The 27,153-nt window shown below is 41.4% G+C and overlaps 1 protein-coding gene across 8 annotated transcripts in view; it reads right to left on the bottom strand.

The window, feature by feature from the left end:
• Window positions 1-27,153, bottom strand: part of ttll5 (tubulin tyrosine ligase-like family, member 5) — a 56,844-nt gene that overhangs the window by 25,376 nt on the left and 4,315 nt on the right. For 5 of the 8 annotated variants that reach the window (XM_085391180.1, XM_085391182.1, XM_085391178.1 and 2 more), the window contains exons 3-27: window positions 26,129-26,235; window positions 25,940-26,022; window positions 25,052-25,158; window positions 24,708-24,838; window positions 24,492-24,574; window positions 21,940-22,009; window positions 21,765-21,849; window positions 19,782-19,883; window positions 19,577-19,668; window positions 19,347-19,454; window positions 12,430-12,511; window positions 12,027-12,088; window positions 7,798-7,853; window positions 7,204-7,245; window positions 6,245-6,352; window positions 6,028-6,119; window positions 5,426-5,488; window positions 4,768-4,916; window positions 4,230-4,476; window positions 3,192-3,309; window positions 2,628-2,774; window positions 2,401-2,492; window positions 2,166-2,314; window positions 1,325-1,888; window positions 1,051-1,238 (exon numbers count right to left, since the gene is read on the bottom strand). In XM_085391180.1, coding sequence (XP_085247306.1) covers window positions 1,051-1,238; window positions 1,325-1,888; window positions 2,166-2,314; window positions 2,401-2,492; window positions 2,628-2,774; window positions 3,192-3,309; window positions 4,230-4,476; window positions 4,768-4,916; window positions 5,426-5,488; window positions 6,028-6,119; window positions 6,245-6,352; window positions 7,204-7,245; window positions 7,798-7,853; window positions 12,027-12,088; window positions 12,430-12,511; window positions 19,347-19,454; window positions 19,577-19,668; window positions 19,782-19,883; window positions 21,765-21,849; window positions 21,940-22,009; window positions 24,492-24,574; window positions 24,708-24,838; window positions 25,052-25,158; window positions 25,940-26,022; window positions 26,129-26,235 — 3,127 coding nt within the window. Of the gene's footprint in view, window positions 1-670; window positions 801-1,050; window positions 1,239-1,324; window positions 1,889-2,165; window positions 2,315-2,400; window positions 2,493-2,627; window positions 2,775-3,191; window positions 3,310-4,229; window positions 4,477-4,767; window positions 4,917-5,425; window positions 5,489-6,027; window positions 6,120-6,244; window positions 6,353-7,203; window positions 7,246-7,797; window positions 7,854-12,026; window positions 12,089-12,429; window positions 12,512-19,346; window positions 19,455-19,576; window positions 19,669-19,781; window positions 19,884-21,764; window positions 21,850-21,939; window positions 22,010-24,491; window positions 24,575-24,707; window positions 24,839-25,051; window positions 25,159-25,939; window positions 26,023-26,128; window positions 26,236-27,153 lie in introns of all 8 variants that reach the window. The other 3 variants (XR_014908758.1, XR_014908757.1, XM_085391183.1) reach the window with 2 other exon arrangements.

Raw genomic sequence — 27,153 nt, 5'->3', positions numbered from 1 at the left:
TTCAGTTTCTGTTTTGTATATGTGCCCTAGCATGAGAGTGAGTAATTACGGAGTCAACTGTGCAACAGGGTGTTGTTCATGTTTACAAAGTTCTCCATTTAGTCCAGCAAGTGATTTAATGACTTCAAATCTCAGTCCTGGAAAAAAAAGCAAAAAGCAAATGTACTCTAAGCCTTTAAGTGCAAAACACTGAACTACTTTACTCTGAAAAATAAGCTGCTGCCATGTTGAGGATTAACTACCGACAGGAAATACAGCAAACACCTTTCAGATAGACAGAATAATATACAGTCATAAGGAAGCCATAAAACTGCCGCCTGTGTGGTCTGGTGCCATCGCAAAAATCTCTGACTGAAAATAAATAAATAAATAATCCAGCGATGCAGAAGAGGAGGTGAAGGAACAGGAGGAAGAATGAAAGGTTGATGGGCTCCCAAAGCTGAAGGGCAAACCTTTGGGAAATATGCGACAAGGTGGTGATAGAGACAACCAAGTTGCCACTCCCCTGCTTGGTGCCAATTTGCCACATTCCTTGATTTATAAGCATCAATTACCACAAAAAAAGAAGAAAAAAAAGGTGGCTGCTTGTTAAGTATCAACAGAAATCACTCCCCCATGGTGCTTCTGATAATGAGACCTCACACAGAGCTGAGGGGCTGACGCTGCTCACCACTGTTTGGGCCGGCCAGCTTCAAACTCCAGTTCCTAGACCCACCCCCATACCAACCCCAGCCCGCAGACTGCAGGCGAGCTGAAGGCTGAAGAAGGAAGGTGCAGACCCTCGGGCTCCAACAGGTCTGCTGAATGAATAAGCAGTTAGATGCCGCCGATCAGCGTGGGGCCTGAGCCAGGTTTACACATCAACAAAGAGAAATATCAAAGACCTCACAGTGAGAGGACTACTGCAGAGAGGCCAGATTCTTCTTCCTTACATGAACCATTACACAGATCAGTTTACAGTTGCTTAATAACTCAACATAGTTTCTTACTCAAAGTAGTTGTAGCTGTTGAGTCACAGGGCTGCAGAAGCTGAGAGCATAATAAACTTACATGTTGTGTCAGCAGGTTGATGTGACTGGAGCTGGCATAGTGGTGAGCAACCTGCTTGTCTGCCAGTTTCTGCAGGGCTGAGATGAAGGCCTGCTGGTTGGACTGGGCCTGGGCGGTCAGAGTGCTCAACTCCCTGAAAGCTCCCACTGAGTTTGACTTGAGCTTACTGGAAGTGCTCCTCCTGATCACTGAGAAAGAAAAACAAAAAGGAAAAGGTGAGAACATCTTTGTGAATTTGATTTGAAACACCAGCACGCCGTGCAGGAAAGATTACCTTGGCCTGCAGATGTGGGTCTAGAGAGCTTCTGGCTATAGATGTGTGTGGCACTTGGAACGGACGAGGCCGCTGCAGAGCCAGCCATGGATGAGGTAAAGGACTGAATTCTTCTGAGCACCTGTGTCGATGGCCCTGTAGTCGCCGCATTTGAGCCTGTGGGCGCAGCCGTCCACAGGACCCTTGGAGGTTGTGTGACCACATGGGCAGAGGTGTATGCGGGAGGGTCAGAAATACTCTCAGAATGGCAGAGGTGAGACTTTGCCAAGGACTGTCCATAAGATGGTGGCTGAGGAGGTGGAGGCGGCGGTGGACAGTGAAGAGGCAGGGATGCAGGAGAGCAGTGCTGCACATGATTGTGCACGCAGTCCAAGGTCACAGGAAAACTGGAGCGGTGTTGAGACGACTGGACTTCTGGCTGGGTTTTAACCATTCTTACTTCAGCCCGTATGTCTTCAGGCAGCAAACAAAAAGAAGGCTGACCATCAGTGGCCTTATTGTCTGAGTCGGAGCTGACTTTCCCTGTTAGGAGCGACAACTCTGAATCCGCTTCCACGGCCAAAGCTGTTCAAAGGAGGAAATAAGCCAGAGCTCCTTTATCATCAGTTACTCATTCCTCAGCTCTGACACACATTTGTTTTCCCGCAGTAAGTTCTAATCATTTGAAGCTGACCTTTTCTTCACCCCAGATGACTCAATCTTTTCTCCTTTCACTGTTCTAGATTCACAAATCTAAACAGTTCCTGTTTACTATGCTTGAATGATAAAAAATTAAAACATGAACCAGATGTACAGTAGAAAAAACAAAAAGCATACATGGGAAAAGAAACAAGAAACTCACATTTAGAATTATCACAGTTTCCTGAATCTCTTGAGGCATTTGCTTCACGAACATCTTTCTTAATGCCTCTGACTTTTGTTCCTAGGAAGACGGTGGCCGATTTATTTTTCTGCGTGTAGAATGTCAGTACTTCCTCCAGGTCGTTTTCACTGTTAGTTCAAGAAGAAAAAAAAGACATGAAATAAATGTGTGTAACAGAAAACTTGGCTCAAAAAAGTTGAGCCAAATCACTAACCTGGCTGCACTGATGTACTCTTGAAACACTTTAGGATTAACACAACGCTCCTCTTTACTAATCTCCTGTTTTTTCACCATATGTTCAGTTTCCTGGGAACATAGAGAAAAGAACAGAACTGCAGATGTACTTTGACTGTTGGAAATAAACAGCTCAATGTCCTTTGTGTTTCAAGCACCTCTCTGAATTGTAATTCTGCAATGACTCTACAGTCTGGGAAGGGGTACCTTGTTGTAACAGTGGATAAACTCCCCTAACTGATGGGACAGGATGCGTCTGCGGTCTTGGAGTGGTAACTGCCGACTGGGCAAGACTACCTTTATGTTTTGTTGAAGGTTACTGGCTGCTTTTCTCAGAAAGCAAATCACGAGCTCCTGTAAAGACAAAGAAAAAAAACTTTTATCATCAGTTTCCCGAATCACTGATTCATTGAGCCGTCTCTGTCGTCTTAACTCTGGGTCTGACTCACTTTAAAACACTTTTGAATTTAAAGATCAGAGATAGGCACGATTTTACACTGATTTTCCTCAGGTTTTTTAAGGTTGCTGATGATGATGATGATGTATGCCATTACAATGCAAACTTTCCAAACAGACTCTCTTTTACAGAGTCCACGTTTTCCTTCTATGTGGCTACAAATGCCACGTGCAGATTTCCACGGTGCAGATGAGTAACAGAGGAATAATAAGGGAAACTGACATGCACACATACATACAGAGAAAACAAAGTTACAGAGTGTTCGATTGCTTTCATTTTTTACAAGGAGTTAAAAAAAAATGCTATAGCTGTACCATTTGATCGTTGCCATTGTCGGGCCAAGCTGAGATGGTGTTGTCTCTGCTTTCTGCTAACAGTCTTTGCTGGACTCGCTGCAGGTAAGAGGAGAAAGCAATACGAGCCTGCACTTTGCTGAAGAGGAGAGGTAAAAGCAGAAAAGAGAGAGGAAAAAGCATCAAAGGCAAAGCAAATATAAAGCAATGAAAAATAGAAATATGCAACAATAGCTGATAACAGAATGCTGTTGGAACACAGTGCATCTTGTCTGTATCTTGTCCTGTATCAGTATCAAAATGACAAACTGTCTTCGTGGCCCAGGTGAACCTGGAGAGAGTACTGCCAGAACATTGTAGCTGTCAAACACAAACAAAGACATGCTATACTATAATTTCCCAGCTTCGTGCACAGTCCTGGCAAGCACTAAGGAATTTCTACAAACTCAGACTTGTTATCGTAATTCTTCCTGAAATTATAATTTCAGGCACACGTTTGAAATGACAGGAGACTGCAGCCTTTGTTGAGTCTAAGTACAGTGGTGAAAGCATATTGTATCTGCGTGTCTTTATTTAAAGAAAAGTGAGTGTCTTGATCCTCAGCAAATTTTGAACCCTTTACATCTGCTTTTATACCATTTTCAAACAATGACTGTTTACTTGTAGCTCAGGAAAAGGAAAGCTACTGCCTGTGCTAATAAACCAACGTTTATTTACTAGACGGTCACAAACTACTTAAATTGCGGGACCTTCTGCAGACCCATCATGAACCTTAACACTTTTTCATGCCCCCTTTTACTGAAGTGCCATGTGCTTCAATCTAAGTTAAAACTGTGTTTTCATCAAAGCAGAAAAAGTTAAAAAGTAAACTATTATGTCTGGACTCAATGGCGTACAAGAATAACACTGACTTTCGTTGAGGCCCAGCCAGTCAGAGGTAGTGAGAGGAATTAAAACATCAACACGTGTAAATGTTCGTCCTCGTTTCTACCTGCAACTTCACAGTACTCCTTACTCAATGAGGACGAATGGGAGCAGCAGCCCAGAATGCAAACTGACCTGAGTTCCCAGCCCTGTTGAAGGATGTTGAGCAGGTTGACTGTAGGGCTGGCATTGTGCACGGCTGCCTCTGAGCTGGACTGAGCCTTACTGTGGCATCGCTCCAGTGGTGTGGCCACTTGTTTTCTTTGCTCTGCTACCAAAGCCTTGTGTGAAACTGGCTCAAGAGCTTGTTTCACCCCCTCCTGAGCACACTCCTCTCCCTCCTGACTGCTGTTCTCAGTCAGGGAGGCCTTGGATTCCTTCCCTGAGGTATGCAACACAGCAAGAAAAGACAAATGTCAGTTGCATCACTGACATTTGGGATAAAATACACACATGCACTCAAAATAGGCTTTTTATTGTTGCTGCAATGAAATGAACTCATACAGAGTCATATTTGGCCAACCTTACCGTGACACAGGGGAGTTATTTATTGGAACCAAAAGTGCATTAGCGTGAGATGTTGTTCTACTTAGCTACACTCTTCCTAGTTTTGGAAAAAAAAAAGTTATTTCAAACTGAAGGAAAAAAAAAAGAAAGAACACATTGAGTTTACCCGATTTTTTCTTCCTTGCAGCAGAGCCATGAGTCAGGTGGCGCTGTCTCCTCTTTCGTGCCTCCAGAGACAGCAGCTTCCTCTCATACTGGACAACGTGACAGCCATGGACCACGTCCACCTGCAGCTGCACATTCCCATTCACATTCCTGCGAGGCAGAGCAAGACGTGTCAACGCAATGATAATAACAACAAGAATAATGATTTATATGGATATTATCAACAAGTATAAAGCAGAGAAACAGCTGTAAATTTCAACTTTAAGTTAGGTACTGCAGCAGCAACCATCTCCCTGAACTCACTACCTAATGAATATGGAAAATCTTAGCTTAGTCGGGGGACAAATCTCCAGTCAATACAGTCAAACCTGTGGTTAAATTTTGAAAGCCTGCGCAGATTCAAATAACCTAAATGAACGTTGTACTACAATAACAAAAATGCGGTTCAATAAAACGGCACAATTCATCTGTGACTATCTTTCCCTTCCTGCCCCCGAATCGATGCCACAATGCCACATAGACACAGGCGCGCGCTGGAAAAGCTGTTCGTCTCACCTATCCAGTCAAAAGACCAAACAAATGCCACGTTACAATCCCACCATTTCCACAAACTGATGGAGAGATTTATTTCCCATCCCGACCACAGTGGAAATGCTTACCTTCCATGGAAAAGTCTGTTTGCCAACACGAAGTTCATTGATGTCTTGGACTCAAGATATCCTCTGAGAGAAGAAGATAATAAGCAAATTACAATAATCATAAAGGCAGGGGCCCCAGTGAGCTCCAGCGTCTTTATTTGTGGCAAATGTGTTAAAAAGGAGACTTCTGTGATCCTGTGGAAGGAACGGGTATTAACTGCACCAATAGCTCCCCAGACCGCTCAATAAAACGCTTTTAAAAATGCCACAAAATACCCTGCTGCTAACGGAGGTTTAATCATGCAACTAATCCTCATATAGGAATATAAATTTTAAGCACAATGATGGATTTCCTCTCTTAATAGGAGTTTAATAGCATTTTAATATAAAGTCACTGTGGGATCATTTTTTTTGGAACATAGACTCCAACAAGTTTCCAGTGACTCTGGAGCTATATCGTAGTTTGGTGGTTAAATTAGCAAATGCAAACAGGAGTCGCTTAGTCTGGCTTTAAGCTAAATGTCCTGCTTATCTGAGCACAGTATCAGTAATGAGTAACATTACAGACAAACTTCCCTTGCGGCCTACAAGGGATCTGTCTGTTCTTTCCTGGCTCAGATTACCCATAGAGCTCCCATGTATCCGCGGTGGGGAAGATCCTAATGAAACCTCCTCGTCTTTCATACTCTTCCTTTATCCTCCGCAGCACTCTGATCTATATTAGTGAAGGAAAGTAAAATACCATCTATTAAAAAAAAGAAGCAATGTTTATACAGAAAAAATACAGTTACACAGCCTATACTAAAAGTACTTTACACAACATCTTTATTAAGACCTTACCTCCTCAACAGTTAGGTTCAGAGTGCTGTCTCCTTGGCCATGCTTAGCTCCTCGCTTGTCCTTAAGATCCTCGGTTTCTGAGATGTTGGTTGACGTCGGCCTCTGTCGCTACAAGAAGCGGAGACGATGCAAACAGTTTTTGATAAAAACGGTGTAATATGTTTCCTCTTTTCAATCCAGTTTTGTTAAAGCAAATCAGGTGCTTCATAATCAGGATGAACAAAAGGCCGTAAGGTTAATCCACAAAAATCTATTTGTATGTTAAGTTGAAAATGTAGAAGCTACATCACAGATAACCAAAACCCCGTTCTCCTCTTTTGTCTTCGCCACAGAAATAGAGTGCTTTTGTTAAGCAGTGGCATTTCTGGTTGTCTCCCTGCTGCATGCACTACTAGGCTGTGACTGACAGCTTTGGCATGCAGTTTTGGAACTCGGGCCAGATAGAGGGGCACAACCCTGCATGATCACATATAAAATTTGTCATCTGAATAGCAGGGGGATTATATTTAATTACCCTGACACGGATAGTGGGGATACAAAGGCAGCCAAAAAGTGACAAGGCTTAATCCCTCAGAAAAGGTCTCAACTGTTGCCCCTGATCAGAGTGAAGGGATAGGACAGGTTCTCTATGGGCCCCTGAAGTTCTTCAACAGCTAGTGTTTGGCTTGATTTAGGTGTGCCTGAAGCATCGGGAAGAAAGTTTTTCGACTCATTACGCAAAGTAGCGCATTGCGGCTTGTTAAGTGCTTTTGCTAAAGAAGCTTTGACTAAAAATGCAGCATTAAGGATTTATATAAGCCATCTGTCTGTCCCTGTGAAAAATTGCTTTAGCCACATAATCAAATAAGCAAAAAGCAGCAAGCGATTTCTTACCGGTAATGAAACAGGCATCAGGGAATTGCAAAGGGACAAAGCAAAGGAAGATTAATACGTCTGAGTCAACAAAAAAAAAAGCTTACCACTCTGCTGTGTGTAGTGGCTGGATGTGCAGAAAAAAGTTTCTAAGAGGAAATGGGTGAACACACTGCATCAGCATTGAGCCTGTATCAAGGCACATACAGACAACATCCAAACCACATCAACATACAACAATGAAACATTGTTACTTTATGTCTAAACAGGCCTTTTACACAATATAAGGTGGAGCAGAAATCTGTCTGATTTAGTAATATCCCTCCAGCAGGTCCTTTGCCAGATCTTAGTGCAGTAGTCGAGTGGAGGTAGCCAAGTGTATTAGCTGTTGTGGCATCATTAGGCAACAAGGCCTAGAGAGAGCATTAGTCACTTGATTAGAAATGATAAAACAATAAGCCACTGAGAGTGTAGCACTTACAAACTGAGGTCACTCAAACACTGTAATTGCATTAGCAGTTGTTTTGCATTACAGTGAGTTTTCCATTAGGGTAAGAGAAGAGCTCAGTGGCAGTGGCAGGAATGTAGTGTAACTACAGAGACATGAAGACAAGAATGGGAATGTTTCACAAGGAAGGGTGAATGAGTGCAATGCTTGGCTTGACGGTTGTGTTCGCGTGTGTGCTGGTGTCCACCACTACCTGTGTTCTTTGGTCAGAGCGAGGCTGTCTCGACAGGGGGTCCTGACACACAAAGCCTGCAGGGATACAGAAGAGCCATAAAGGGGCATGTTTATGACGTCAGGTCTTAAATATGTTACATTCCCATGACCTTCATGTATTGCATCAACTTCTTAATGTTTGTGCAAGAAACCAACGTGGAGCATAGAGCGACAGAAAGGCAATAAATTAAACAATATCATGCTATATCAAATACATGAATTTTTAAAAAATACATTTAGGTCAGAAAGAAGTGTTTCAAAATAGGGACCCACTGCAGCATAATGCAACCCAGGCCCCTGATGCTGAATGGGTTTGTTTCTTAAGCTACAGTCACACTATAGAAAACAGTAGTTGGAGATCACTGTACAACTAAAATTACTGCGACTATATGCAAGGAACTTGCAATATTGTTGCCTTTGAAATGCCTGCTTTGAAGATGGGGAGTTGGTCTGTGACTACTCGCAGACAGTTGAAAACTTTGGTGCATCAAGATGAGTTAGAAGAGTTAGTCCCTTATGACTTTACAACTGAACAGGGTTAGGTTGACAATTGCATGCAATGTGTTTGGGATAAATTGGTAATTAAATGTGAGGAATTAGGAAAAATCAGCTATTTAACAGCAAATTGGCAAAGATGCTCAGCTGCCTTGCTTTTACATAGGAATATAACTACTTTAAAAAAAGTTGGCAACAAGTTGAGCCAAGTCTCCTGCAGATGAATTCTGCTCATCAGTGCAGACTGATTCATAGTGATCGCAAGAACTGGCATTCAGTCTGTTTTTGTTTATAAATTAAACATTATTATTTTCAAACCTTTGCGACTCTGTGCGAGACTGATTCTAACCCTGCCTGGTACAAGGTTACTGGGGCCACACCCTTGAGGCCCCAGTAACCTTGGGGCCACACCCTTGAGGAAGCATGGAAGTGCTTGGTGGCTAAACTTTAGTCCATTCGGCCCATTCGGACAAAGCCCAAAGAGGCAACATGTGCCCACCTTCTTTTGGGTTCACCACCTGCAGAAGGCACTACAGGGTTCAGGTGCAATGTATGGTGGGTGGGTGACTTTCAAGGGTGGAGGCCTCGGCAGTCTGATCTCTAGCTGGTGAAATAAGCTCTTTGGACATGGAACGCCACCTCTCTGATGGGGAAAGAGCCTGAGCTAATGTGTGAAGTTGAAAGATACCCACTAGATATAATTGGGCTCACCTGAACACACATATTGAGTTCTAGAACCCATCTATGGGACTCTGCTCCAATCTGGAGTTTCCCTCGAGGAGAGGCAGCAGGTAGGGGCACTAGTATCCCCCCAGGTCCCTGCCTATATGCTGGGGTTTTCCCTGGTGGACAAAACAGTTACTTTCCACCATGTGTTTAGGTTAAGGATAGGAAACTGAATGTCATTTACACTTCTTGCAGATAATGGGTGTGGTGCTCAAGGGTGGGGACTCCATTTTCCTCCTGGGAGAATGTGGCTGTATTGGCTTCATCAGGTGGTGGCCTCTAGATTGCACTGGAGTAGGTTGGAGCTGAGTGTGAAGCGGCAGAAATGTGAATTGGCACCCCAAGTCTGAATCCACGGTTCTCAGCAGGAAAAGGGTGGTGTGCCAACTCCAGGTCAAGAACAAGATGCTGCCCCAAATGGAGGAGTTTAATACCTTTGGATCTTGTTCACGAGTGATGGGAAAGAGACGTGACAGTAAAGGGACCAAAAGAAAAAGACCGTGGATACAACAGTGTAAATGAGCTTCTGGCTAAAGATGAATGGGCTCTACCTTAGTGAATTCAGTCATTTACTGTAGGAGGGATTCAGAGTAGAGCCATTACTCCTCCACATCGAAAGGAGGTTCGGACATCTGTTCGGACAGGCACCCCTTGGGCGCCTCCTGTGCAAGGTCTTCTGGGCATGTACTACCATGAGGAGCCCCAGTCTTAGCAAGACGTTCCCACCCTGTCTAAAAGATTTAAATCTAGAATCTTTTGTTTATTGATTCCCACATTCCTTCATAGCTAACTAGTTGTCACAGTGACCTTTTAAATAAATAGGTTTATGTTCTATCTTGCTCTCACACTTTGGGTGAATTAAATCTATTGACAGCTTAGAGCTCTGGGCTATTTATTCTACCTCATCCAAGCCGTCAGGTAAGTTTCAGGCCCCCACCATGCTCTTGCCTAAACACGGCAATTATTACAAACACTGGTGACAGAGAACTGACAGCTACACGCAAGCAGAAAATTAATGCAAATGGAATGCTGTCATTATTTACAGGTCTGGGAGGCAGCCCAAGTGTTATCAGCCAACAGCGACTTAGTTTGTTTGGTACATAATAGATGTGCTATGTTTTACATGCCACCGCTTATTTTCCCCAGACGCGCAGTAACGTCTCCGTCCAAAGATAACTGGCAATTTATGATTCTACCCTTTCATTTAATGAGCCAGTGGAGAGGGTTTCAAGCCACAGTATGGCCTAGGGTTAAGACGCACATGCACATGTGTGCACACATTCACTCACATGGGCGTAATCACCACTCCTTTAATATCATTAGGCTGTGACCACAGATAGACTTAATGGTTCGGTGCCATTTTAGATGGACGCCTGCTAATCAGTATGCTCTGTGTAAAATATAACTGGTAACAAGGATAAAGAAGAGTATTAAGTAAAGTTAAATAATCAAGATCTTTTTCCCCACGTATACGGATTTATTTTGTATCTACAAAGAAAAGGATAAAGTCTAAAACTATGTGGGCTCCTATAGTTTCATATCTGAAGTCTTCATCTACATGAGAATTTATAATTAAGAAGGGAGGAAACATAACAAAGACACAGTATCTCTCTTTCCCTGCAGCAAACATTAAAAAACAATGTTGATCTCTGCCTTGGGCCAGGCTTAATGACCACAAAAAGTAGGCTTACGTTAACGTTTTTTGTCTGCAAGTCATTTAATGTCAATTAATGAAAGCTACGATTTGTTCTTTCAACAGTGGAGCGCTCATTAGGAAGCCATACAGCTATTTTTGGCACTTTGCAAAACTCAACTCGTGGAATGCAGGAAAACATTAAGCATTAAACAATAGTCGACTGTCTCCACTTAAAACCTGCTGGTTAAAAGAAGCAACTAGCAGTTATGGCTTTTAGTGACACTAGCACAGAAAAAAAGCATACTTGCAGCACTTTTCGTTTCATGTTAGCCTCGCCAAAATAATGTCTTTTCCCCAAATATATACTTGTGCAATAAATGCTCACTGAATGATCTCTTAATTGTGCCTAAGTATTTTTCCATCCAGAGCTTAAGCATGAGTAATGCAAAATTTAACCTTAAAGAACATCTAAATCTTCAGTTCAATTTGTTTATAGGCTCTGACTCCTTGTTACTCAACAGTTAATCTAGCTTCATTCTGCGTTGCGATTTGTATATTGATGGCTTACTGTAGGTGTGGAACGTCAGCGTTATAGTATTTTTAAGATTCATACTGATACGATATTTGGTGATTTAAAAATTCAATACATTGAAAGATATGTTTTTTTCTTTTAGAGACATAAAACATCAACAGACTTCGCTAATATTTTATGTGTAGTTATTTATAAGTCCTTATTAGGATAATATGAAAAGGCAATAAAAAAATAATCTTGTTTTGTTGTCACAAGTTGTGAATTATAACAACTATTCTTTTTGACTTTAGTCAGATCGATGCCTACAAAGTTCCAAAAAGGCTCCCGTAATTGCCCTTTTAACATTGTTAACATGTACCAATGCAACTGTTTGCTTTAAACCTGACATCTGTTAATGTTTACTTTTTCCCCATAACTTTTAATGTCGATATTCTCCCAAGATTTGTCCTTTGATTTTTATTTAGTGGCTGATAATATGGAGATACAGACATGTAAATGGACTGGTACTTATATAGCTCTTTTCTATTTAAGCACTCAAAGTGTTTTCTCACTACAAGCCCCATTCACCAATACCTGTACACATTCTTACAAGGGCTTTTATCTATGCCTAAGCCTAAGCACTTGCTTCCTAATAGTCAAACACCAATGTGTGAGGTATCAGGGCCTGAGGCTACTTTAATTCACCAGCATTTCCTATGCAAGTCTACATCAAGCTCAAAGTGCACATTTTAAATGAAGTGATTGTCTATAAAGTCCACCCACTTGTGCAAAACTGTGGAATTAAATATAAGCTGCATTCATTCCTGCCGGATGCACTCACCCACAAGTGAAAACATGTCTGCAATCATGCTGGCCTTTATCTTTAAATCCAAGGGAGCATCACTGTAAATAAGCAGATTTCACAAACAAAAACATTATTGGCATATAATGTCAGACTAAAATGCTCATCAGTTGAGTGCCTTCAACATGGCACTGAAATTAGGAACATTTTACAACCTTGAGATGATTAAAAAAAAAACACCTACAGCTTTACATTTTACATGGAGAACTACTGCTCAAGAGCACTTTAAAATAATAAAAGAAAGGCTGGCTCCTTTGAAGCAAACTATAATAAAGAAATGAGGGGTGTCTCAATACTTTTGCAAAGTACTGCGTGTTTTGGAAAAGAGATCCTCCTGAAATAACAAATGACAACAATTTAATACAGTAATTGAGTCACTCACCAGGCTAGGGAGGGAGAAAGGTTCACCTCTAACAACCAGGGTTTGAGGTTGGAGTCAATGAGCACATCAAAACCATACAGTTCTATAGAGGGAAGCACAAAATGAATCAAAAGGTTTTACTGCAGACAAAGAAGTCAGCAGAAACAGGATTACTAAAAAAAAAAAGAAAAAATCTCCCAGATCTGCTCAGTTAAAGGATGAAGGATATCAAAGTCAGAAGCACTTCCAGAGTTCTGTCATAACCTCATTATGTGGCATCTGGCAACATGGCCCATGACTTTCTGCTATTGATTACACGCATGTTATATACCCAATCATTCAAGAAAGAAACATTTACCAGTGCCTGCTACTGAGGGACTGGCTCAAATGCTTTAACCAAGCATATATATATACACATCTCTCATGAAGATTCTTACATAAGATGGTGGCTCAAAAACAAACTGTCCAGCAAATAATTTTGGTTGAGAAGGTTAAAGTCAAATGTACATAGTTTCATTAGATATTACCTAGAAGGACACTGCCCTAATGGTCACCAGAAAGAGTTCCAGCACCATCATAAGTTAGTATCTTTTTAACTTGGAAAATAAATTCAGATACTAAACTGGGACCATGACTTACAGTGGCAAAATCTAGGGAATTAGAAAGCCTTAGACAATATATTATTATAGTATATATTTCACCCCAGTTATAGCTGAGCACTGAGTGACACAATAAAAAAGTGGTCAGGCAGTTCCCCATGTAAAAATTAATCCACTCTACTCCAATTTTCTCTCCTGTTTCACTGACTGATATATGGCTCACAGTGGCAGAGTTGCCCTATGTGCCATATGAAAGCCCTCACACTGTTCTGGGGAGTGTCACCCAATAAGCCAACGAGCCATCGGCCCCAGCAGCAGCGTGCAGGGAAACCGCAGTATTTTACAGGGATAGTGTGAAGCCCAGCCAAAGAGGCAGAGAAAAAATCCCTCTAATGGCACTTCAAAAGAACAGGCTATGTTGAGAATAGGCCTGGGTGGCTGGAGGTTTCAAAGCTGCTGTAAGCAGCACTGTTTGTTCTAACATCTCAGGTCAATGCCAGTGTTAAGCACACAAAAGCCAGCATGACAGCCACCAGTGGCCCCAGCTTTACACTCAGTATCACATTGATAAAACAGAGCAGATCAAGTTTAAAAGGATGAGTAAATGTAATTATGTGATGTTGTATATAATTAAAAACTCATGAAGTTAACCATTAAACAAACCATGAGTTGTATGAGATGTGTATAGTATGTACACTGGAGCATGTCTAAATAACTTGCAGATGTTGGAACAAAAAATAAAATCCTGGAGGCAGATGTCAAGTAAAACTGCTTGATATTCATCAGAAATGGTCAAGAAGTTTTGTTCATTTTGGTAAAAAATGCGGGTCTCCATTTATTACTTTCAATTCATTTTAGAATGAAATGCATTTTGTATCTGAGGACAGATGTTACATTTCCTTTCTGTGAGTGACAAATGGGTTATAGGAGCATATGCTTATAAAAGGTTATATGGATTTCGTTATATGGCGAAAACATGACTCATACAAACATGTCTGTTTGGTGTATGTAATTTATAGGCTATCCGCATGCAATGTAAAGCTGTCTGCTCATTCGTGTTTGAATGAATAAACTGTTTCTGTTGAAAAGAAATGCAACAGCCATGCAGTTTTTGTAAGAAACAAATCTGCTCTGGACCAACAGAGAAAATATGTTGAACTGAAATTGTGGCATAGGGTTCTTGTTTGCTGTAAATAAAATTATTTTCAACATTAAAGGAACAGTGTTTAAAATCGCTCCACTAGGTGTTAATAGATTTCAGATTGCAGTCAACTGAATACTGAATTCTCTTTTATTATGGTGCGTTGCTGAATAAGTCGGAAGTTCCCATTCAGAGATTTTTTGTGAAACGCCCCCTCAACTCGGACTGAAACTTGAAAAATCAGAACAAATCGACATACCCCAACTTAGTAATCCAAGAAGGTGGTGCTGAATTTAAATGTTTGTAAAATTGTGAATTTTTAATCTGTACTTCCACTGCTAAATAAGCCATACACAGAACTGATCAGGCTCGATACATGAATGTGTTTTTTAAGTGCAAAAAATAAGTATGCTGTATTTCTAGTGATACCTAAATGACTCTTCCTTGCCAAGAACCAAAACAAATCCTGTTTCTCCTAGCTTTTTCTGGAAGATCCTAACTTGGGAGTGTTCCGAGGTATCTGGAACGCGGCATTACCTGTCTTATTTCAATTCATAATCCCAGATATAGTGGCTGTTGTAGGACAAACAACTCTGGCTGTTGTTCATGTGTAGTGAGTATAGGCGGTCAGTCCTCTGTTTACCTCAGCTGTCTACATGCTTTGTGTCCACATCGATCAACACTGGAGAAGGCTGAAAAGGTCTGATAGAACTCGATGAGTCAGTAAAGCTCACTTCTGTCTACTGACAGGGATACTATAAGTTGTTGAGAATATCCTGAATAGCTAGTGACTGATCTCTCGCCACATAAATAAAATTTGATTAGACGGAACATCGATGTCCATCTCAGCCACTTTATTCGAGATGATGGGCAACATGTTGAAATCCACACACTGGCACCTGCTCCTATATATTTTTAGTGGATTAATTCTTTACATTCATGAGAATGTATCAGTTTGCTAGAAGATTTAGTTGCACATTAATCTATGTATATTAATGAGTCCAACATTCTTTTTTCTATTAAATAACAAAGAATGACTTACTGTACCTTTGAATGAGTTTGTTAAATGTAATTTTTTCAGGACACACCTTGAGAACATTTCTTTACATCAGGGAAGCACAATATCACTGGGTCACTGTATATCACATGCACTGAGAGCTGAACTTATGGTAGTGTCATAGGGTCCAAATTGGTGAAAGTGCAAACACTATTTTCGTGATGGAAATGAGCAAAGTCTGCCTTACGCCCACAAGCCAAAAGCTGCAACATAAGCTGCCACTGCCATCTTTACCTTCTTTAACTTCTGCGGATGGACGGGACCCCCACTGCTAAGCAGTGCTCACTTAGCAAAGCATTTTATTTTCCACTTGCTAGCTTTATACCATTCAATCCATTTTATAGGAAGATGGGGAGAGAGTGTGTGTATCATAAAGCTTATAGACAAGAGCGCTGGAATAAAATGGCTTAGCTTACGCTCTCACTTCAGTGGCACCACAACAACAAAAGAAAAAAAACAGGAGGTGTTACACCACCTCACCGTCCCCCCCGACATGCAGGCTCCATGTGTCACAAATTTTCCCCCAATTAGTAGCAGACGCCATTCCTTCCCTGTGAGCCTGTCGAAGCGCTCACTGTTAGGCACGTTTGTTCTGCGGCTCGACCGCTGCCAGGGGAACACTTTTAAATGTGCCCACAGAGAGCCCACAACAAGCATCACAGACAAGCAGACGAGAGGCAGCGAACATCCACATCACACCCATTAAAGAGGGAGGGAGAGAATAAATATGACAGAGAAAAGGGATGATGAAGAGTTTTTTGAGGGTTTTTTTTGGTGTGCTTTCTTTTTTGTTATTGGATGGGCGCTGCTGGAAAATTCACCACAACAGACAAATGCCCAAAAACAATGATCTCCCCCACCCTGCCCATGCAGCTTGTTGGTCCACAATAACAACATCAACATAAAGTATTTCCTTCATGTGTGTTCTTTTCACAGCAAGGACAATTAAATTCAGAAATAAATTAATGGCGCTGAACTGTTTCACTGCTGTCGCAAGGAGCTTAACAGGCACGCCTCAGAGCCACAATCGAGAAAACACTCCCAGGACAACAAATTAAGTCGCTGTTAACACTCTATAGCGTTATTGTGATAGTGGGACCCAAAACCATTAATCATTCTCGAAAACACTCAGTTACACAGCAGCTGCACTGTCATCATAGGAACACAAACACTGTGCCGCAGTGAAGTGTGGGAGTATCTGACAAATGTAAGACAGGCAGAGTGGTTCGCAGACGGGAGATCCAACCACACTCAGCACTTAATGAGGGACGTTCAGTGAAACATAGGACCAGTAAGTGGAATGTTTTGTGTGTAATAAAATAGGCCTTTGGCTTGGCTAATCAGATCTTAGTCAAAACATCTCATAATCAGCATCTCTCAGCAAAAAACCCTGTCCATTAATCACACAGCAGCGGTAAAGAGCTGCATGGGTGGCATTTTCTCTCCACGGACACACACTCACACACACACACACTTACACCCACTCCTTACAATGTAAAACGAAAAAACTGCTGTTTTTATTTCTTCCCACATGAGACATTACGGAGCTATAAAAAGATTTTGTTACAGTATGTGCATTTAGACACACCGTGCAATTCAAGCAAAGGGAAGAAATCCAATTGGAAAACAATAAACATTGTATTAAAGCCATTAATGGACATTAAAATGGCAGGGAACAATTTGCAGTAAATTAAGATTATAATGTGCTTTATGGTCTCGCATGGCTCCCTTCCAGACAAGCAACAGACTGTATTAAAACTCTAAACAATGGCTGCTTTTATCAGCACGTTCATTGAGCTAACACACATGCATTTGTTGCCACGCATTCTGACGCTTTACCTGTTTACTATTACAGGCATGCCAGGAAGAAGGCTGAGGATAGTGGTGGCTGTGAAGTGGGAAAATATAGTAAGGATAAGTGAAAGAGGAGAAGCAAAGGAGCTGACAGTGGCTGAGTGAACATGACTCCCAGGTGGTTAGGGTGGGTTTTTATTTCAGGGACAAGAAAAAGAAGCCCACAAAGATATCGGACTGGACTGCCTGAAGCTTAGACAGCTTTAAGCTTGTATGTTTGGAAAACACATGGTTTATACTGGTTTCTACATGTTCCTGTGTTCATAATGTATGCACATACACACAGAGAGCAACATGACCACACTGGGAGAGACAGATCAACAGAGAAAGGATGAGGGTGGTCTACTGTCTATCTTTGGAAATATAATCCTGTAAATAGACTATGAATGATGTAATTAACTTGCTTGAGGCCATCTAAGACAACAAAACTGCACTAAATTCAACAGTAAACTGATACGGATGAAGTACGATAATGGCCATGCTCACAACAGACTCCAGAGTATTATGGGTCCTAATCAAAAGGTGCAGTACCTAATTGTTATTGTTCAGTCCAGCTACTGTATACATGAAGCAGACTTGGGTTTCTGCAATATTAATGTAAACACCTCTTACCACTTGTTCACCTTTAGTTCAGTTTCAAAGCAGGCTATGAACAAAACAATATAAAACAGGAACACATTCTTACTCGTCTACAGGTTGGTGCAAGATCAGATTCAGTTGCTAGTGTGCTGTTTGCATGCATCTGTGGAGCATTTTTGTGAATGCATTTAAAAAAACAAAACAATGGTAAATGGCCTGTATTTATATAGCGCTTTACTAGTCCCTAAGGACCCCAAAGCGCTTTACATATCCAGTCATTCACCCATTCACACACTGGTGATGGCAGCTACATTGTAGCCACAGCCACCCTGGGGCGCACTGACAGAGGCGAGGCTGCCGGACACTGGCGCCACCGGGCCCTCTGACCACCACCAGTAGGCAACGGGTGAAGTGTCTTGCCCAAGGACACAACGACCGAGACTGTCCAAGCCGGGGCTCGAACCGGCAACCTTCCGATTACAAGGCGAACGCCCAACTCTTGAGCCACGATTGCCCGGTAAAACAAAACAAAACACAAAAACAGAATACAAGCACTGACAAAAATAATGAATGAGAACAGGAGCAAACCTGTTTATCCATTCTTGTTTTTCACCCCCTCTCTCCAAAAATATGTCATCGCGTTGTATACAGTGTCTCTCAGGTATGTATGAAAGCCAGGTTGAGGCTTGGTAAGTAAATACCTGCATGGTCACCTTTTACACCCTGGGTTAATGTGTGTTTTCTCAACCTTGCAGTGATGCTCAGGGTGCAGATAGCATCTTTATGCAGGCGAATGTCTGATGGTTATATTTTGCTGATATGCATCCAGTACAGCCCAAACAACCGCCCATCGTAGGACTATTACGTCTAAGAGGCCTGTCACAACTGTGGAGTCCTTTATTTTTCTAACGTCTGAGAGGTGAGGAGAATGTGAGCATGAAAGGGCGAATTATAAACATAACGCGGCAGAAGAAACAGCAAGAGAAAAGGGGGGGAGAGAGTGAAAAAGAGGCAGTGGTGCTGAGAGAAGCTAGGCCAGCGTACTCGCTTTCAAACCCAAAATCTCAGAAAGGCTGCCAGACACGAAGAAAGAGCGCAGACAATTAGTGCCAACACTAACATGGGTAATGGCTCCAAAATGGAGTTCACACGAGCCCACTGCAAGGCAAGACTAGCCAAGAAAACAGTCAGTCTAAATCAGGCTGAATGGCAACAGAGGAGAGGAAGCAAATTCCTGCTTCAGTCAACAGGCCGTCCACGACCCGGCAGCCAGTCAGAGGGCAGCAAACATGCAGGAAGGTTCCACACTGAGGAATGAATGTCTACAACTTCAGCACGGTTCAGTGGACAAATAGTATGGAGGAGCTGCTGGACAATGAATCTGAAGCTGAAGAGAAATGTGAGGGGTGTGGTAATATGTATGACTAAGTATGTGTGAGTGCTTCTGCACCGTGAGCAAAAAGAGAGATTTTCTTTCCCCCCGGAGTTCAAATTTCATTCAAAAGAAATTCTTGAGGAGCCACATTTGTGCTGATGGCCTTCACATTCAGACTAGTCTTTCAGAATTTTAGCAAATTCTTTTGGAAACGCAGCTGGATCCCATAATTCACAGTGGCTGTAGCAGGTGTAAGCATATTTTGGGGGACTAGATTGTTTTAACTGTGGCTGGGGAAAAAAGATAGTTTTAAGAAGAATAGGAAATGATTACCAAAGCAGTTTGTCTTGTGAGGAACAAATGTCTTGCAGGCAGTGGCTATCTGTAGCTCAGCGCTCAGTACAGCTTTGACGATGAGGTCCTCAACTTGCTTCATCAGCGCTGCGACAGAAACATCAAAGGAAAATAAGATATTTTAAAAAAGAAAACAGATTGAAAAGTTACTTCTGTCGTCATTGCATGGATATTAAAAATGAAAAGAACAAGGTGAAGGTCTAACTCACATGTGGTGTCCTTCCCCTCCTGCTTCAAATACCTCAGCACTGCACTCATACTCCATTTGTTCCCATAATCCTCAACTTCGGGGTCATCGCAACTGAAAAGAAAGAAATGAGCTTCAAACACTCCAGCCGTAATAAATGGATGAGTCAGAGGGGGAGCCTTCCCGTAACAGCACCGCGTTGTATTTTGATCACTGAAGGGACTTACCTGACATAATCGCTGCTCTTTTTGTTCACGCTGTAGTTGGTGAGGTGCATGAATGTGTTCTTGATGTTCTTTGAAGTCCTGTCATACTTAACTGTGGCAAATCTGTGAAGGAGCAGGGTTTATTTACACAAGAGGAAAAAGGGGGGGGAAAAATCCTTCTACGTAATCCAACTATTCCCCTACATATCCATGTGCCGTAACATCCACATTTGTAAGACACTTGACTATAAATAATAAGGAAAGAGATTAGTTTCTGGCAGTGTTTGAGAGGAGTGGATGCCACATGTGCAATAATGAGAATTCCTTTGGCACACACCATGTACCTGAATACCAACACATGTGAAGGAATGTCAGGAGATAAAAGTGGGATTCAAGATTCGGCCATGATTTACTGAAAACAGTTGATAATGAAGCCAGCAAATAAGAGGGAAGTGGCACTGTGTTTCCAGCATGAGCACGCACCTCTATCAGAGCAAGGTGAGGAGCCAGTCATTCTATAAATCATCAACCCTCTCCTGACCCAACCGTGTCTGACAATAGCCTTTCTTTGTTAAAGAAATTATTATTGCTCTGAACACCCAGGCCTAATAACTCGAGCGCAATTACATAAAGTCGTGATAGATATGAGCTTTGAACAATGTCACAATCAGCAAACATTTGATTAGCACATCCTACAAGTGAAACAATAGAGCGCTTTGTTTTAAAGTGGCCAAAGCCACACGCTCCACACAGGCAGTCTGCAAAGTTTAGGATGCCCTCTTGTGGGTGCTAAAGGAAGATGAATGTAGTGTTTCACAAAGTCCCGCTGGATCCATAATAATAAACAAGACTTTCCTTAACAACACGCAACGTGGCACAAAAACCTAATATAACGTGACACATATAAACAGGAAGTTTCATGTTGGTTAACCACTTATCTAAATTAGGGGAGCCTATTCAAACTGTCAGAAGCCAAGAGGACAGCTCGCTAGTCCTTCACAGGGCTGACAGAGTGAGAGGCAAGGACAATCTCACATCACTGAATTTTAAATTGATAACTGGTGGTTTTAGAAGAGAGAAAGAACTTATATTTAGTAAAAGAATGTGTTGAGTGGACATGAAGATGATGGTGACTTATTGTTCTATCTATGCCATCCAGCCAGAACTGACCAACTAGAAAGTCAAATACAACCCTATGGATGACTCTGAGAAGTGTGTGAACTGCAGTTGAAGTGTGTCAATCAAATGCATCGTGATGTGGCGACGCCAGCAACAGCAAACAACACAGAGTGGAAATGTAGGTGTTGAATCATAAAGACGTAACATACTGTTATTTTTCAGTTGCAAAAAAATAAAAGTGAAGACTTTGATCATCATCTCATCAAGTTAAGGTGACTTCTACATAAGAAGCATTGTGAGTGCCTCCTAAGTGAGGTGTCTTGGGGTATACCGGTAGGAGAACCTGGGGCAGACCCAGGACACACTTAAAAGAATTTGTCTCTCAGCTAAATCAGGAACACTTTGGTAACACAGCCCAGAAGAGCTGAGGAAGTGGCTGGAGAAAGGGAAGTCTATATATATTTGTTTAATATATTTGTTTAAATTAAGATAAGATAAGATAAGATAAGATAGAACTTTATTAATCCCTCGGGTGGGTTCCTCTGGGAAATTCGACTTCCAAAAAAAAGCACAGCAACGACCGAAGTTACAGTTACAGAATTGTTATATATATATATATATATATACACATATACACACACACACACACATATATAAATACAGAGACAAATATAAATAAAATATACAAAGGGGATAAATAGAATAAATAGGAATAAAAAATAAAAAATAAAATTACCGTCTCTATCAGCTAAAAGCAGATAAACAGCAAGATGTATGGCTGTATGGATGGATGGATACCAAAAAGACAACATAAAATCTTATGTAAAAGCACCAGGAGATAGCTTCTATTGTATTAGTCACCATTTCAAAGGTAAAAACACTCACCTAGCCAAGCCTTCCTCATACACATAGATGAGGAGAGGATCGTAAGACGTTACCAACACGTACAAACGAACGTCAAACTTGAACCCTGTAAAAACAACAATTAGATTAAGTCATAAAATTGTTCAGTGCAAATCTGTCAAAAGAAAATAGCAAAAATATAACTGTAACAACTCACCATCAATGAGTAGCGGGTTATTAATATAGCGAGACACCAAAATGTTTTCAGTCATGGAAATCTGATTTGGCTGTAGATGAGAAGCAGGACGCACAAAAGAAGATATGATGAACACAGAAGAAAATGCGGGCAGTATTTTATCACAAGTTTAAAGCTACAACACCACGAATGATTCATATAGAACTGCATTAAATACTCAAGTTCATTGGGCTGACGAGACGCTGCAGTGAACCATAAACATCAAAGGATAATAAGATGAAGAAAAGTTTCAGTGACGCTGGTCATAGCGGGTCAAGCTTCAATAACAGCCTATAAAAACACAATCTGGTGGTGGGAGATGGGTCATTTATGAGGTTGAAATGTGTTGCAGGTGGTGAAGTTGAGAAGAGATGGGGTAAAGGGCGGGGGGGGTAGGAGTTGGAGTAACCTCAGCGCTGGCTACAGTTCAGAGAAAAAGCAAAGCAAAAAAGATGAACGTATTTCTTTCTTTTCTCCAAATATCGCTCTGACATTCTTTCCACTGTTTCATAAAAATGCCTGAGAAGAAGAAGAATCGTGCACATGTTTTCCAAGGGTGAGAACCTTGTTGAGCTCCTCCAAGAGCCCGGGGCCTTGAAAGTGTGTGATTTACTCCGCGAAGCTTATTAATGTCTGAAACGCTGGTTGATACTTACTTCGAAGACAGCTGTATCAGTGCAACCCCCACACTTAGATAACATCTGGCCAAGTGACTGTTTGAGTTCACATGGTACTTTTTTATGTCAGTGTGCTTATAGTTAACTCCCACTAAGGTTTTACCCTTAATGCGAATTCATGCTTGCACATGGTTTATTCTCACACACACACACACACACAACAGAAGAGCTGACTGACAGTCAGTATTATTGTTTTGAGCTTTGCTTGGCATTAAGATTAGCTGTTTTCTTCTCCCCGTTTCTCAGTCCGTGTTAACCTATTCTTAAACTCTGCTGGCTTTAGCTTTGTAGTTACTATTAAACACTAGTCCCAGTGCTGGAGTCCCCATTAACAAAGAAAGATTCAGTTAATTGTGTTCAGTGTTGTTTTATCTTTCATACTTTACAAATATGCCAACACTATTTTTATTTTTTTGAAAAGGCTATTTTGGGGAGAAGAACTGTGCATTTCAGATTAGGTCAGAAATCAGGATTTCTGAGTCCCTGGTCCGAAATTTAATCTCGAATGCCCCCTTCAACTCATATTTCCTATTCGGAAAGTCAGAGAAGCCCCACCAACCTCCAGTTAACAGTCTGCAATGGTGGCAATGAATGTAAAGTGTACTACTGTAAACAGTAGTACAACTTGAACTGTAAAATCTCCATAGCCAATGTTGTATGTTTGTGACTTGATAAAAAAAGCTATACACAAAGCACTGACCAGGCTCTACCCAAGAATGTGCCCCAATGCTGGTTTTAAGTATGTAAATGGACTGATTCTTATATAGTGCTTTTCTGTTCTCCTGGAGCACTCAAAGCACTTTTTTCACCCATTCACACACAGACTCTTTTCTATGCTTTTCAGTGCTTTCTAACTAACATTCATACTCTAATAGATACAAACCGGGGAAGCCAGGGATCGAACAACCAACCTTCTGATCAGCAGACAATCAGCAGATGACCTACTCTACCTCCTGAGCTACAGCCACCCCACATAAAAAACAAGTATTATGTTGTATTGCTTGTGATACCTGGATGGCTTTATCTCGCTAAGAATCAAAACAAATCCTGTTTTTGTTCTCGCTTTTCCAACTTTAGCACTGGAATGCACTAACTCTGGAGTGACATCACTTCCGAGTTCCAACATCCGACACTAGTCCGACATAAAAGCGATGTGGAATAACTTTCCCCATCTTTGCAAACACACGCCAGTGCAGTCACACCAAGCTCAAACACAGGTGGGAAAGAAGTAATAGTTGACATCCTCCAAACTTGGGGATCAGCAGTACCAAGTATACCAAGACTAAACTACACAGGGAATTAAGGAAGAAAGAAAAATACCTATAACCGTGACTCAAAATTACTTTACTTAAAGGTTAAGGTTTACTCTTAACCTTTCAAAAACACTAGGTTGGCAGCATACTTGCAACACAAAGTCCACTAATTTGCTTTCTTTTTTCCTCGATGACCACCCAGGTTTGTAGCCACAAAGCTCCAGGAACAAACAACGAGGTGGAATTTGTAGAAGTATTTTTCTGTCAAATTATATTTATTATATCACTGAAGTCCTCTGAAGGTTTTGACAACTGAAGTTTAGAATTAAAAAATGTAATTAGACTCAGAGCCATTTAAAACAGTGTAATAGCCACAGTACACATTATATGTTAAGGAAAAGACTAAAACACTACAGACAGAAGGCCAGGGAGCCAATTATCTGCTATGAACAAGCACTTGGCAGCCATGACAGCAGACTCAGGGGAGGGTGGCCATCTGGTGTGACCGGTTGGGGAGAGGGGAAAATGAAAGGAGAGAAAAGTGTGAAGTGTTCACATTTTAAGGATCAAAAGGCACAGAAGTCTAAGAATAAAATAAACTCACATTGCTAACCAAGTAGATACCTCGTCCTCTTGAAGATGCTACTGGTTTAATTATCCACGGGCCCTTGTCCTTGGCAAAGCAATCTGAGGAAAAGAAAGAAAAGAAGAAGAGGAAAGCAGGAAACGCAGAGAACTGCAGTCATTCAAAATGACTGTAAACATGTCATAAATATAGCCCTGCTAAGACGAACAGGATTATGTGTGGGTGGTATCTTACTGCAGAATTCCTGGTACTCGGCGGGAAGCACAAAGGTCTGAGGAACAATGTGGAAGTTTTTGAAGCCATGAGTCTGTTGCATTCGCTGGATGTTTTTATAGAGACGGTCTTTGCGTGTCAGTTCGTGCGATCTGGACGTGTGGAAGAACAAATATAGGAACACATAACGGCTACAGAACACCCTGGGCCTGACGGTATGATTCACTTCATGCTTCATAAAGACATCGGTCCCAAATAAATCGCACGTTGCAAGCGAAAGCCAACAAACACATTGCCTCATACGGCGATATTTATAACAGAGGAAACAGTGGAAACACACTCTATATTTGAAACCTCTATTATACCTGGGAAAGTGGTTGACCTTCTGGAAGTCTTGAAGGCTGCGTAGTACGTAAGGCTTGAGGTGAGACCCTGTCCACATGAGGTTGAAGTCATTGCTGTTTGGGTGAACCTGAAAAATAGCAAGACTGAACTGAGCAGACAAGCCAGATGAAATGATTTTGATTTAGCGCACAAAAAGTAAAATACACCAGCAAAGGGATCATTAAAAGGGTAAGCTCTCAAGAGTTTCCAGCCACCAACAGAAGCATCGTATTCTGACGTCCATCACGTTTGATTGCTCGGCTGAATCTAAGAAACAGACTCCAGCATCACCACCATTACCCCATCACTAACCCCACGAACTACTGTACGACTTACGCTTTTGACACGATCTCAAAAGGGAAGGCCAGTTCACAGATTTCCATCACTGTCATGTTATTTTATCTCTTTATTTGTGTATTTTTCCAACAATTTGTTAGGAGGCGGGATTCACATGGCCATTCTGTCCGCGTCCCGTGGAGAGCCAGATGTTCGCAATAAAGGCTTATTAAAGTTTGGCTCTGTCCGGGCTGCGGTAGACACTCGTCTGCCTTTTGATGATGGGTTAGCAGCAGTCGAGAAGCATTGAAATGAAATAAAAAGGGAATTAATTGTAGCTGCTTGGAGAGAGCAATAACGGGGATTGTGTGCCCTCGTGAAACCAGATTAATGCTTTTTGAGGTCATTTTGTTTTTTTCCATGGGTGCATTCCCGGGCTTTGTCACCAGCAGTCAAATGAAGATTAACAGACCTACAGTAAAGTGTATCCTACAATTGCATGTGCCGCAAAAAAAAAAGAAAGAAAAAAAGAAAAACAATGTATTTTTACAAGATTATCTGTTAAAGTTGTACGATTTAAGTGAGAACATTACCTCATGGAATCCGTGATTGGTGAGTATTTCTCGTACCAGGCGGCTCTCTGTGCGCACAATCTTGAAGGCCATATTATATCGTTCTGTGCAAAAAGCACAACAAGATATTCTTAGCATTGAACTTTTATAGGCTCCAAAATGACATTTTTATTCCCCCCAAAATGTCATTTTTATTACTCTGCACTGTACCTCCAACAGAAGATATGCTTCCATCTTTTGAAACAACAGCTTCAGGGAAAAACAGGAGAATCGGGATGGTCTTGCTAAGGCTGCCCCATGAGATGCAGGGATGGTCTCTAGTGGGTGACAAATTATACAGACACTTAATAAAAATAACAGGAGCAAAGTTTCAGAGATGCACTTTGGGGTGAATTTCAGTGCCCAAAATCTTCCAGGATGACATGAACTGACCTATATGGGCATCTTACCTAAGGCTGCGGGAATGCCTCGTGACGTGGTGTTTATTTCAGTCAAGCAGATAGAGGCAGAACCACACAGAGCTTTGTGAGGTGCTGGGCAATAACAAACCCATGTACAGTACTCCAAATACCCTTGTAAAAGTCGAGAATGTCTAACAGTACCAGACACAGCCTGCTTATCAGGGGGTCAAAATAAGATAAGGTGACATGATGATGGAGTAGAAGTCAATCAGGTATGACCAGCCTTGACAAGTGGGAGAGGTGGGGCATGCAAGCAACTGCTGCCCTTAGCTCAAGTATCCAGGTATGTGAGACAATATCGCAGATTATCGCACTGACACGGCTGGGTTGCTCACTGTTAAGAGGAGTCTTTTGATAGTATTTAAGCTTGTTGTTTATCATGAGCATAAGCCATCACCGAGACTACCCAGACACCTGCATACACACAAGATGTTAAGATCTTATACAGAAGAATGTGTTAACATCACCACCATCATCTCTGAATATGATCGTGCAATATTAGTACTTTTAAAGCATTGTTGATATTTGTAACAGTAAAATTCAAAGAGGAACTGACATTTCTTTCTATTACATTTTGGTTCCAGTCCCACGTCTACTGCATTATTGTACTTTATCTAAACTTGTTATAGGTTGTCTTTAATGTTTTGGCACATGGGCTAAATGAAGTATATCTTATCTTATTTTAAATAGAACGGCTTATTGGACAGATATCTATCAGCATGTGCAGGGTGCATTTTGTAAAACATTTATTCTCATGATTATGATTTTTCTGTT

The sequence above is a fragment of the Rhamphochromis longiceps genome, linkage group LG19 (genome assembly GCF_057381845.1).
Source record: "Rhamphochromis longiceps isolate RC_006_pf linkage group LG19, R_longiceps_female_GT1.1, whole genome shotgun sequence".
NCBI lineage: Eukaryota > Metazoa > Chordata > Actinopteri > Cichliformes > Cichlidae > Rhamphochromis > Rhamphochromis longiceps.
Note: the sequence above shows the minus strand (reverse complement) of the source record. Positions and strands in the feature narration are given on the sequence as shown.